Source organism: Pseudorasbora parva, chromosome 2, assembly GCF_024679245.1.
Source record: "Pseudorasbora parva isolate DD20220531a chromosome 2, ASM2467924v1, whole genome shotgun sequence".
NCBI lineage: Eukaryota > Metazoa > Chordata > Actinopteri > Cypriniformes > Gobionidae > Pseudorasbora > Pseudorasbora parva.
In genome coordinates, this window is record NC_090173.1 from 20,281,294 (window position 1) to 20,295,414 (window position 14,121).

The following is a 14,121-nucleotide window of genomic DNA, read 5'->3' on the forward strand; positions in this document are numbered from 1 at the left end:
CAATAACATTTAAAAGGATATTTGTAGCAAATAGCATACATGAAAAAAAAAATGAATATGTACTACTAATAATTTTCTGTGAAAGTGGAAAGATTGTTGAAGAGGACAAAAAATTGCACAGATCTTAACTAGATAGCTAATGTTGAAAAGCATATTATAAAACCAACAGGTATTTGTGCTTTGGGTAACACTTTAGAATAATGGTCATTAGTTAACATTAGTTAATGTATTAACTAACAGGAACTAACCATGAGCAGTTCATGTGTTACTGTATTTGTTCATCTTTGTTAACGTTAGTTCATAAAAATACAGCTGTTCATGGTTTGTTCATGTTAGTTCACGGTGGATTAACTATGTTAACAATATTTTAATAATGTATTAGTAAATGTTAAAGTTAACATTAACAAAGATCAATAAATGCTTAATAAGTGCAGTTCATCATTAGTCCATGTTAACTAATGTACAGTAAGTAACTAATCCTAAGTAATGACCATTATTCTAAAGTGTTACTGTGCTTTGGACACTGTACTTAAAGCATACCAGATCCATTTGATATATTAATATGCCCCAATGAAAAAAGGGAAAGCTGCTTTATTGAAAATGCTTAATCAACTTAATCAACGTAATACATGTATGTTTGAGATGAGAACATAAGTAATGTCTAAGTGAAATTCAACAGATGAGAACATAAATAATATGGTCATGATGCAATAAATTGTTCAGATTGAGAGGTAAAAAAAAAAAAATGAACAGAGATGTACTTTTCAGGTACTAAGGTCCCTTAAGGGAAAATTGTTGCCTTTTTTGTTTTTTTGTTTTTTGAGTGTTAAGAGAATGATGATTTATGACCAGCAATGGAAAAAGAAAAAAAAATCCCAGGACCAAATTCCCAAATCTAACCCCCTCAACTTGCTATGACATGAGATGAATCAGTTTATGTTATCTCCTGGGATACGGTCCCCTCTTTTTCTCCAGTCCAGCTAATCATCTGTGTTAACGAATATTGATAAAGCCAACAGATTTGAGATGCAGCATATGTCCAACTGCAGCAAGCTGTTCTTAGACAGAACATCCAAGCAAACCATCACCATCAAGCAACTCCAATCAGGCCAGATGGTTTGGTTGTCCACAAGGAATCTCCATTTGAAGCCTCCATCAAAGAAGCAAAGTCTTTGATTTAGTGGTCCATTTAAAGTTCTTGGACTAATACCTCCAGTCCAGTCGGGTTCAACTAAAACCAACCTCACATTCAGACTGACTGCACAGACACCTCAAGCCGTATTTATTTAAGTAATAACAAACTTTATCTAAAAGCAAACATCATATATTGAAACAGACTCAACAAGTGAACAAACTCTATAGTGCTGATGTGATTTATATGGTTCAACTGAACTGAATCAACACCAAACTGTTGTGCTGAAAAAATATTATTGTCTTCCGTAGAGCTGCTTTCCAGCTGAAATTGTCTTGAATTTGTTTTAATCATTGATCATTATTTTCCTGTTGATTACTATAATCTAGCCTGACGTGGTCATACTCAGTTCTAGTCAGAATATGAGTCTGAAACTGCTCCATTGGGCTGTGATTATGGGGCCTGTTTCAACCGAACCAGGAAAGACATCAATTGGATAGACCTACAACCAATCAGAGCAACGAAGCGATGCATTGTCATATGTCAATAAAGCTCAACTGCACTGTGTTGCCAAGTCCGTGTTTTTTTCCGCGGGTTGTTTTCTCTGTCCGCGGGTTGAAGCGACTATTATGATATATAGATCCATGAGTGCGAATTTTAGCAGGCAACCTTGCCAAAATAACACACATTTTACCCCCCAAACACCATTTTTTCCCCGGAGAACCCCCCGAGAAGCTATTGTTTAGGGCTAGTAGTTGGCGGATTTTGTTGTAAAAACTTGGACACCCTGTCTGCACGTGTGCTGGAATACACGATCTTTGCCGGTGTTGTAAAAAAAAAAAATAATTTAATGATACACAGAGTACTTACCCAACATGATCATCCTTTCAGAGAGAAATAGTGAAGGTGAATGCATATACAAACAAGCTCTGTTTAGGATTTGAAGCAATATAATTCAAGCCCCTTTGATGACGTGCATGATTACGTTACTGTTGATCATCTGTCCGTCATCGTCTAAAGCCTGCCCTGATGATTTCATTGGTCTGAACAGTTTCTGTTTGGGGCTAATTACCCCTTTATGCATCGAGGCAGACCGAACCGCCTGACCTAAAAATGTTGTGGGCGGGGCTAAATTCGGCTGGCCACCAGGCTAATAATCTATTGTTAGAAGTAAAAACATATAGAAGTAATTCAAGTGTAATCAACGGTCTCCGTATCGGTGCTGGATTTCTTGCTGGAACTTGTTTGTTTAGCAAGAGAATTTCTAACTTTAGACCACTGCAGTGCGTTTTACTCATAGTCAGAGTATGCGGTGACTGACTCCATAACCTGTCCATAAACAATCAGTGTACAGTTCTGAGAACATATTTTAACATCCTGAGTATTTATATTCTGTATCTTTTTAAATAAAATCATAAAACTTTATGCAAAGTTTTGAGTTTTTTAGAGTGATATAATCAGTTGGGAAATAAGTTCCATGTGTAACAGTATTGGATCCGTGCATTCAGTGTTAAAGTGACAGCAGCCTAATAAACCTCTGTGTCATTAATGTTAATCAAACAAGAAAACACAAGGCAAGGCAAGTTTATTTGTATAGCACATTTCATACACAATGCCAATTCAAAGTCCTTTACACAGAAATTAATTAAAATAGTGATAACATGCATAAGAAATAAGAATAACATGTGCAATTTTAAATAAAAACAAGGATAATTAAAATAGTTTTAGCGTATTGATTAATGATTCGGATTACCAGTGTCACGTAATGTCAGCGGTTTGACACGCGATCCAAACCATGAATCAATACACTGATTTATAACCGTTCAAGAATCTTTTGTTGAGGATTGTGAATAATGAATAAAGTCGTAGTTTTTGTGATTTTTGGACCAAAATGTATTTTTGATGCTTTAAGAGATTCTAATGAACTAACTGATGTCCCATATGGACTACTTTGATGATGTTTTTATTCCCTTTCTGGACATGGACGTACGTATGCAGTATAGTGTGCATACACTTAGATACGCTCTCGGACTAAATATAAAATATCTTAAACTGTGTCTGAAGATGAACGGAGGTCTTACGGGTGTGGAACGACATTAGGGTGAGTCATTAATGACATCAATTCCATTTTTGGGTGAACTAACCCTTTAACTTAAAAATGAGTATGCCTCAGTAAAAGGTTAAATGTGCCATTTCTATGCCATCAGAGTCACTAAATGAACCTTTGAACATAATGATTCTTTGCCTTCCACTGGTCATCTAAAATGATATAGTACATTCCATTCAATAGTCAGAGTTGTGACTGGGAAACTGGAGGGGAACCGCAACAACCCCAACTTCAGTGATACAGTAGTAATACATTGTTAATTAGCACTTTTACTTGTCTGTGTCTCAAACAAGTGGTGCACACAGTACTATCCAACCTCTATTTGTCGACATGCAATTTCTGTGCAAAATCCCTAGATAATCCCTTCAAGATCCCTCCTCCGAAGTAAATGGAACCCAGCAATAGTCCCGCCTCAAACACCACTGGTTAATACATTACTGTTAGACAAAAACTAATATATTTTATAACTTTAAATATAAAGAGTGTCTTTCACACCGTTTATGTATAATGTAGTATATTGTGAGAGTTTGACTCACATTCAAGTTCTCATATACCCTCTCAATCTTATTCTCGCTCCAGTGGCTGATATGCAGTTAGCAGATGCAGTTTTGCCCTTCACTGCAGTTCTTACCTGACATGCGTCTCAACAGTGTGTCACTCATGCAGTCTCGCTTATGCTGTTACCTGTGTTCTCACTGTCATTTTGAGACATCATTACAGTACTTTATCCTTCTTTTTTGGCATCCACATCTCTTTTTTCCCCACCCTCCATCTGCTGTTAGCTGGTTAATTTGTTCATTTTACATGCATTTTATGATGAATCACTGACATGAGTAGAAAATTACTGTTTGTCGTCACCCAACTGCTGACAAAAAAGTTTTGCACAAACACCTGGCCTGCAGTCCAGACATCAGCAAGCCTGAGCACGTAAACACAAATATCTGCACAGACGGACATAAAAACACTGATTAAATGTGTGACGCAGTCTGAACCACTCGTTCGTGAGAACTGTCATTAGTTTTGAACATGACAGCATACTAGACATTTGCTTCTTAAGGAAGCAAGCTGTGTTTTTTTGCTGTACTTTTAAATCAATAGCAAAATATCTGCTTTTTTATCATAGTGTTGTTCAATGCTCATTAAAAATTAAAAACACAAATAACACCATTTTGTTCATTTCATTTAATAATTTAGCCACCGCTTTTATCCAAAGCGATTTACAAATGATGAGACTCGAGAGCAATAGATAGTTCTTTCTTTCTTTTATAAAAAATAAATATAGATCAGCCAATCAACTTGCAGACCCTTGGGAATCTAAAATAGAGCACATCTGAATTTTGAAAGTAAAAATCGATAACTTACAAACAGACCTACCGTGAGCTACATCATAAATAATGTTTAATAGCAGAATTCATAGAAAATAAAAACTACTGTACCTTATCCATGATTCTGCACATGATTCTATGTATAATAAAATATATACAAGCAAATCACACCAAAAGAACACAATTCGGCACTCTCTGCAAATTAATATTTACTCTCAAACTATCTAAATATACCATTTAATGTCACCGTTTCAAATGTGTATGAAAAACTTTTCAGCAACTGACTGACTGAATTTAACTTTTAAAATTGTTAAATAATGATGGAGCTAAAACTAGTGTATTCTTTGGGGCCGGTTCGAGGCGAAAGGTTAAATAGGCACGGAAAGAAGTGCAGCACATAATGTAGCTGTGTGAGTTGTCATCATCTCTTTTGGCGTGATTGTAATGTATTTAAAAAAATAAACGTGTCGGTCAGCGTCATTGCGGGATAGATCATTTGTGAGTTTATTATGAGTTTAAAAGAGTGTGAATGTACGTTCAATGATGACATTGCATTGGGAGTTGACTAGCAAAACGCTAAAGTAGCTTAAAGTAATCCATATTTGTATTCAAAGTCAAAGAGCAAACACACTACAGCATTTTAATGTTTCAGAAAAAGTATCTAGTTGTAGGCTATTTTTTAATTCTTGATGATTATATTACTGCTCTGACATTGCTTTATTTCAGTTTTCAAATCATAAATAACATTGTTATATTTGTTTGTAAATAAGCACACAATGTTATGAAAAAAATATTTTGTCTCTTCCACTGGCAGTTGATTTGTGTCTATAGTGCACTGCGATATCTAGGCGTGTGAAATCCTGTCTATACAAAATAATTATGAAACTTTAATCTATTTTTCATTGCATTTGTTTTACAATATATGGCTATTACTTTTATAGGCATAATATAACATGATATGATATAAAGCATTATTATTATTATTATATAGTGTAATGTAGACTCACAATATCACAACTAAAAAAAGGTTTAAGTCCCCTTAAAAGTTCTGGTATAAGTCAAAGACTTTTTCTTTGTATCAATTTGCACACTGAATATGGGTTAAAGCTTTTCATTTTGAACCCTCAAAATGCACCAGATTTATAAATGTATCTTTTAAAGGGATATTTCACCCAAAAATTTTATTTTGAGCTGAGTTGCTGTTGTTCCCAATTGCTTCCTCTTTGATATAATACCAGTTCACCGTAGACTATTTAGTAGTGAGAAAATTTCACAAATGGACTTGCACAGGTGGCAACCTATCGCGGTACCACGCTTGAGTTCACTGAGCTCCTGAGAGCGACCCATTCTTTCACAAATGTTTGTAGAAGCGTCTGCATGCCTAGGGGCTTGATTTTATACACCTGTGGCCATGGAGCTGATTGAAACACCTGAATTCAATGATTTTTGAGGGATGTCCCAATATTTCTAGCAATACACACACACACACACATAAACGTATATGTATTAAACATCATTAGATAAATAATTTAATATTTCTTCATCTTTATATTTAGATTTTTATATAATTTTCAGTGAGTCATGTGTGTTGTAGTTTTTTAAGCCCCTAATTACACAGATTTCCAGTAATTACAAGAAAGTTTAGGCCAAACCTTCTGTGTCTAATGCTAGTCAGGTGGTGAAGTTTCATCCCATAGTCACCTTTAGAGGTTATGAGTGTTTGTTGAAGTAAAAACTGAAAGAGCTTCCGTTGCAGCACAGCAGGAGAGAAGGTTTAAAAGTCACAGATTCATTGCGCTGTATACAACGGCAGGCCCTGTGTAGAATTTAAATGACTCCCACTCAAGTGGCCTTCATACTAATGCAGATCATGGCTCGAATGTTGTTCACATCAACGTCTTCCAAATATTTAGCTAGCTACTTCTGTTGTCTGGATACCAGTAAATATTGAGCTTATAAGGGGAGGAAGATTATTTCAGAAGGGTGTATTTGCTTGTTTGTTTGCACTAATAATGTGATCCTAATTTGTCAATACAAAATATATTAAAGTATGATGTGATATGTGTGGCGAGGTAGACGAGAGAGAGACATGGGAGGAGCCAGCAATGTTCTCTGGTTTCTTGCCTCCCCCTTCCCATACGAACACACTGCGTTACATTATAAAACCCAGGAGGAAGGAGGCGGGAACCGGCAAACTTTTAAATGACTTTAATGAATAAAATAAACAAACTGAAAGTAAAGGCAGCAACCCCTCGCGGACGAATGCCCACCCATACATAATAAAACATAAACAAAACCATGACATAAAGTGCAGGCCTGGTCCGCTCTCGTCCTTTCTTGGTGTCGCTCGTCCTTACATGCCTCCGAGCTCCCTCATGAGAGGACTCACATCGTCATCAGTCATGACATATGATATGAATAAATTAAAAAAAGGGTTTACTGTACAGTAAGAGTACACTAGTACCTTTCAATTTCAAAGGTAGCTATATGTTATCAGGTGGCAAATTAAAATAATCAGCCAGAACAAGAGGTGAAGAAAGACTCAACTTACCAAAGAAGGTAAAAAAACATTAGCACCAAACTCCAATAGGCCTACTACTGTACACATAACCCAAAAGACAATCCAGGAACAGGGTATTTTGTACATACAGGGGGGGAAAAACAAAGCAATAAACATTCTTGGTGTATCCGTGCACACAAATAAGGGCCAGTTCAAACAGAATGCATTTTTGCTGTTCAAAACGTGAGAAGCATGTCATGGAACGGAAAAAGCGCAAGGTCTGCAAACTTGCTTTTTAAAAGTAGAATTTATTTCATTTTTAGTGGCGTGTTTACAAAATTCAGTGTCATGCGCGAGATGCTGCAAAAGACTCAAGCAATGCCCCCTGCTGGGTAGGTGGAATTATTATTGGGTTGATTTTAGGAAAATCATTTTCTCAATTTCCTTGCTGAAATGACCAAAAATGCACTCTGTAAAACCATCCCATACCATCCCCATTAGTTTATAATTGTTGTGTATTATGTAGAACTTACCATGCAAATTAAATATTCATCATGAATAATTTATAATTAACTATAAATTACAGCGATTGGCCAATCTGAACTCAATATTTTAAGGAATACAAACTGTCATGATTTTTCACTCTGTTTAAAATGTAGCAGAGATTCAAGCAATTGACGTTATTTAAAATGTTGGAATGCAGGGAGTGTGTGTGTGGGGGGGGGGTGTGGCGTGCGTGTGCGCGTGCGTGTGTGTGTGTGTGACGTGTGCGAGAGAGAGAGAGAGAGAGAGAGAGAGAGAGAGAGAGAATACTTTAGTCATATAAATTGTTTTATGAATAATGTCTATGTAGATTTTTATTGTACTTTTTAATCAAAAAATAAAGCCAATAAAAGATCTGAGTATCAGGTTCCTGGCTATGAACCACTGTTGAAAATATTGTGATGTAGTGTGGGCTATGTGAGGAAGCTGTAATTAAATAAAAATGTGTTTTTAATATGATTATTAGAAAAAAATAAGAATTTGGATTTGACCACACCATCTCGCCCACTGGATTTAAATAACACAGATTTGTATAGCTAAATTCTGAATGTGATAATGGTAGATGCACATGGGAAATTCTCTTTGTTTGTATTGAGATGAATAATCCATTAATTGTTTGATGACCTCTTTTGTCTCAGAATTGTATTATCATAGGCCACTTTGTATTAATTAAACAGATTAACATATTCTCCATCTGTAATGGAGCTCTCATTTATTGTGAGACATCTCTGCGGCTCAGTCTGTGTTGTGAACTGGTATGTTAAATTCTGCTTAGCAGATTGTCGGGGAACCGAGAACTGTTTCTTTTTCATATAAAAAAAAAAACGTTTCGTATGCTTCTTGCACTTGCATCTGCCAACACGAATCGCATATGCTGAATAAATACATGTGTGCAACAAAATCAGATCCGTGTCAGTTGTGAATAAAAAAATCAGATTTTTTTTTTGTGTCAGTGTAAACGCAGCCAATGGCCGCGTGAAACATACAGCTTGTCACTGGAACAGTACCCTTACAAGGGCATATTTTGTATCTTTTTCACCCTTAAAGGTGTCATGAACTGTCTTTTAAATTTTGTTATACTGTTGTCTGAGGTCAACTAATGACATTTGTGTGGTTTTCACATTCAAAAACATCATAACTAATAAGTAATAGGCTACACTGGCTCTCTCCTGAACGCTGGGTTTTGGTGGGCGTGCCGCACTGGAGACTTGGAAGTAAACGCCCAAGGCTAGGATGGGATAAAATTTGCATATTTAATGAGCTTCAGCTCCCCTGTTCAGTTCAATGACATGAGAGAGGAACTGTTTTGAAAGCGACACCATAATGATTCGCTCGGTCACAGACTCAACCCACCTGTATCCACCTGTGATTGATTGAAATATTATTTTTGCATTACTTGGCCCACCCAGTCGGTGGATATAACCACGAACCGCGCACACACAAACACAGATAACAGCAAACAAAAGGCTGGATCTTAGGAAGGCGGCATATCTCAGCCGTCACATACTCAATTGCAGATGAAGGCCGACTCGGTTTGAAGGATCCTTGGAAGGCAGCTTTCGTTTCGCGTCCTTCAATCAGCTAATTTCGAAGGATGCATCAAGTGTATCCTTCGCATCCTTTAAATCACCCGCAATCTTTTGTAAACATTTCTATTCATGTGACAGAAAACGAGTCAGCACTGAGCTTGTCCGAGTTCATTATGAAATGTAGGACAAAAATAATGTTTTTGTAGATTAAGGTATACATGCATCTTTTGTTTTGCTGTAAATTAATCACTTAACACTAAACTGCCAATAATGTAAGCCAAACAAAAGGAACATAAACACAACACAAAACCCACAATGGGGCAAAACCAAATATACATAACAAATATAACCTCAAACGTACCATAAGGAATCACAGGGAGCCGTGGACATGACAAAACAATGATCCAACAAGGACTGACAAACACCAGGAGCTTATAAAGGGGACAAATCAAGAAGGGAATAGAGGGAACAAAGGTAGGGCAAATCAAAGCAATAACGAGATAACAGGGGAGGGATCAAGAGGATGACACAAGCACATGCCCAAAATAACAAAACCCACATGTGCACACGAGACAGGACAGGCATGTGACAGTCACTGTACTGCATTAGAAAGGAGGACTCAAGTCTACAAGCCTCGGGTGGATTGGACCAGGAAGGACACAGACTCACGAAGATACAGCTTTCCATTTGAGAAACACACTGAGTGAGCAGTATAGCCCAATTCCCGTTTGAAAAACTCTCAGGCCTGAACTTTTTAGGGAATCAAAAACATACAGAGTGACCAGTGTAGTCTAATTCCAGAGTGGACTATTCTTATGAATCTGCTTTCTTTAGCAATTTATACAGCCCGAAAAATAAGTCCAACCTATTCCTGCAATAATCACTCTTTTAGTGAACCAAACACATGTACTGCATGCTGTGCCTGCTACAGTTTAGGATTGTGATAATCCTAATCAGATTATCCATTTTACAATAATTGTTTTAAATGCATTTGTTATAAATAATATCCTCATTTGGCAATGGAATTGTTTTATTATTTACTAACCTGGTAGTTTCAGTATTGTTCTCAATGCATTGTTCCTTTTTTTATGACAGCAACAACAATTTGAATTCTAGACCGAGCTCATCATTTGGATTCTTATACCTGTTATTTTACAATCTACTCATTCTTGGATCAGGTTGTCCCATTCGGTGTAAGTGCAGCATTGCCGCTGTATTGTTTGTATTCAGCAGTAAGGACAGCTGATGTGTGTTTTACATACGTGGGTGAACTGTACCTGTAAAGCTCAGCGTTAAAACCTCAAGACTCCACGTAACACTCTGACAGCTGCTGGAGATGAACTCTCTAACTCTCTAAAAATATCTCTATCCTCCTCTCGCTATTTGTCTTTCCATCTGACAAGTGCCGGTAGGTAGAAGATGTGGTGTTTTGTTTATATTAAAACAAAACATTAGTATAGCGTGTTGGCAGAGGTGGACAGTAGCTAAGGACATTTACTTGAGTACTGTACTTAAGTACACTTTGTGAGTGTCTGTGCTTTACTTGAGTATTATTTTTCCAGGAAACTTATGACTTTAACTTCACTACATTTAAAAGACAAATATCATACTTTTTACTCCACTACATTTCTATCAAGGTCCTCAAAGTCAAAAGTCATTTCTGTAGAAGCTTTGAAAGTCAGTGGAGGATTTTTTTCTTCTTTAAAAGGTGTTTGAGTTTTTGCAGAAAGCCTTTCAGGAATCACTCTTGTAGGGTCACGTGGAGTTCAAAGATTTCCCAGCATTTTTTTGAACACTGATTTATAGTTTATAGCAAAATGGAAGAAGATGGAATGTCAAAATGGATGTCAAAATTTTCATTTTGTCGAGTAATCACATAAACAAAGTTGATTATGCATACACATTTGGGAGAATATCAGATGTGTATCAGTGTATTGGATCTGTGCATTCGGCCTTAAAGTGGCAGTGCTTTGTAAAGAGTTTTGTAACTTTTATATACAAGTATTTAAATGTGTTTAAGTTAGTTGTATGCTGGTATGTCGGATGGAGCATCAATGACTGGCTTAAACCATGATGGCATAATGTGCATTTATAAACAATAATAGAGTAATGTGTTGACATAAAAAGGGAAATTTACTTTTGATACTTAAGTACTTTTTAAAACAAATATCAATATAAAATTATATATAATAAATATATAATATAATATAATTAATATAAAAATCTGTCTTTACAACTTTCACTTGTAACTGAGTAATTTTTAACCAATAGTGAAGTTGTGTACTTTGTCCTTCTCTGAGTGTTGGAGGTATTTTAAGAAGAGTAGATTTAAGGTTAAACTGTAAATCAAAATAAATTTTTATTACTTTCATAATGAATGTTCTTGGTCTGATTTCCAACAGTTTATTGGTGCATGTTATTCCAAAAGACAAAGAAAGAAAGAAAGAAAGAAAGAAAGAAAGAAAGAAAGAAAGAAAGAAAGAAAGAAAGAAAGAAAGAAAGAAAGAAAGAAAGAAAGAAAGAAAGAAAGAAAGAAAGAAAAGAAAAGAAAGAGCGGACAGTGTAGATAGACTTCCATCATCAAAGTCACCCACGATCTGAATGTGTCCATGTGCTGCGTTTGAAATCATACTGTAGATGTGTGGCAAGGATGATGCAAAAAACTGCAATTGTGATTTTTGTGAGCATCAGTTTCCGTAGCTACAACAATAATTCTTCCCAAGAGACGTTCTGTGCTTCCTCTTGCCTGTGACATCACTTCCTCTTCCACTGAACGTCCCCTTAGTCTTATTCAAGCAAAACAATGGCTAATAGCTTTGTGTGTTCCTTATATAATATTTGTATATGTTTGTGAGTCCACTACTCTAAGTTGCCGCTGTTTATCCGACATCTTGCTTTCTCTTTGTTTCTAGGTCATCTCTGACATGCCCACATTGTCTAAAGCAGAGCAACACGTTTGATCCTTTTCTGTGCATTTCTCTTCCCATTCCTTTAAGACAGACAAGGTGAGTAAATATCTCCCAACAAAAGCTTATTAAAGTCACTGAACCATACAGAAACTTTACTTACTTCTTTGTGCTCAAAATCAGCCAAGCATTCAAACAGCAACAGATGGATTGTCAGGAAAATCCTTTGGTTTTATTTTTGTTTTTGAGGAAATGGCCACTTCTACATTCACAAAGGCAAAGCCATTGTCCCACATGCACTATAATATCACGTCAAATATTTCTATTATATACATGTTCATATAAACCAGGCTTGCGATGAGGCATAGTATTACCCAATATATACTCAGATGCTTTTACAATCAGACCTGACTCAGTCAGCGTATTGCACAAAGCTCAGAGACTATCACTTATGAGGGTTGAGGGACAATAGTATGAAATCAGAAAAAACTATATAAATCAATCTTACTTGACGGCAACAACAGGTTATTCTTCTTATATCAATATCCAAATTAATAAAGTTGCAGTAAATGAAAATGGACACGTAAAGGGCATCTTATATGGTAAATTACTGTTTACTCATGCACTGTTTACTCAATGCACTATTTTAAAGATCTGAGCTCATGGTCTGAAGCGCATGGCACAGGTGCACATAGAGCCTGTCCGAATCCACTTTTGCTAGTTTAACAATGGAAAACACAGTCAGCGTGCCAGGCACATGGTCCAAAAGTGTTAAATCTAGTCCCTTAATGAGTGTTTTAGTGTAATGTGCAATAAACCAATCAGTGTGTCATCTCCCATTCCCTTTAAAAGCCATTTGCGTTTGCACCATGGTGGATTTGCTATTTACATGGAGGCATTTGCAAATTGAAAGAATGAATGCTTCTCCAGAGAGGAATACTTTTATTTTTAATATTTAAAAAGATCCTGTGTGTGTAAAAACAGAGTGTACAAACTTTATAAAACTGAACAAAACTTTTTATAAAACTGAACCACTGTTAAGCCCGCCCCCACGAGAGGTTTGTGTCAAAAAAGCAAACGAAAAACTGAGAAACGTAAGCAAAATCTTTGGCAATGCATTTACAATCCACGATTTGCGAAAATGAATCTTTGAAAAACATTAACAAAGAATGAAGCATACTGAATATCCTGTTACATTTGTGTGACTGAGTTCATTTTTTTAATTTTCAATGTGTTTTTTTTCTTTTGTAATGGCATATTTTTGATAGTTTCTGAAAAAGTTTCGTTCAGTTTTATTGAGACAAAGGTAATTCCATAGAACACACCTCTTTTTCAGACCGGCACGCCCATGGACGAACAGAAGGCACGACTGTGCATTTGCTATTTAAACAACTTTGCACTGGATGTGAAAATGATAACTGCGTCGGGCTGAAAAATATTGTGACAGAGCCCAAGAAGTTTAATGCAGCGCCTTTAGATCAATATTAAGAATCATGAACATAGATACCCTAACAATATAAAAAAGATGATATCAAGGCAAGACTACTATAAACATTCGCGCAAAATGGGCATAGTTAAACCAAAATGTAATATTTTTGTTATCATTTACTAGTAGTCTTTCCAAACCTGTATGACTTAAATGATTCAATAGCACATCAAAGGTTTAGCAGAAGGTCCAAGCTGCTCTCTTCCTAACAATGGAAGTAGATGGGGACCCGAGTCTATCAAGCCCCAAAAAAGCACCAGAAAGCGGCATGAAATGTAGGTAATGCAACTCATACACTTCAGTCCAAGTCTTCTGAAGTCATATGATAGCTTTATGCGAGTGACAGACTTATTCACTAAGAATCCTTGCAAATCTAGTTCACAATCATTGTATGTTAAAAAGCAGCTTGGGCATTCTCCTATATGTTTCTTATTTTGTATTGCAAGAAAGAAAGAAAGTCAAACAGGTTTCATGATGACACAATCTCCTTTTTTTGGGTGAACTATTCCTTTAAGGAAGAACATATTAAAAAAGGAGGGGAACTGTTTGAGGTGTGGCACTTTATACATGACCAATTGCCTTACTGCTTCCGG

The 14,121-nt window shown here is 36.2% G+C and overlaps 1 protein-coding gene across 1 annotated transcript in view; it reads left to right on the plus strand.

The window, feature by feature from the left end:
* Positions 1-14,121, plus strand: part of usp43b (ubiquitin specific peptidase 43b) — a 98,901-nt gene that overhangs the window by 31,877 nt on the left and 52,903 nt on the right. The window contains exon 4 of the mRNA XM_067459072.1: positions 12,049-12,141. Within this exon, the coding sequence (XP_067315173.1) occupies positions 12,049-12,141 (93 nt within the window). The remainder of the gene's footprint in view (positions 1-12,048; positions 12,142-14,121) is intronic.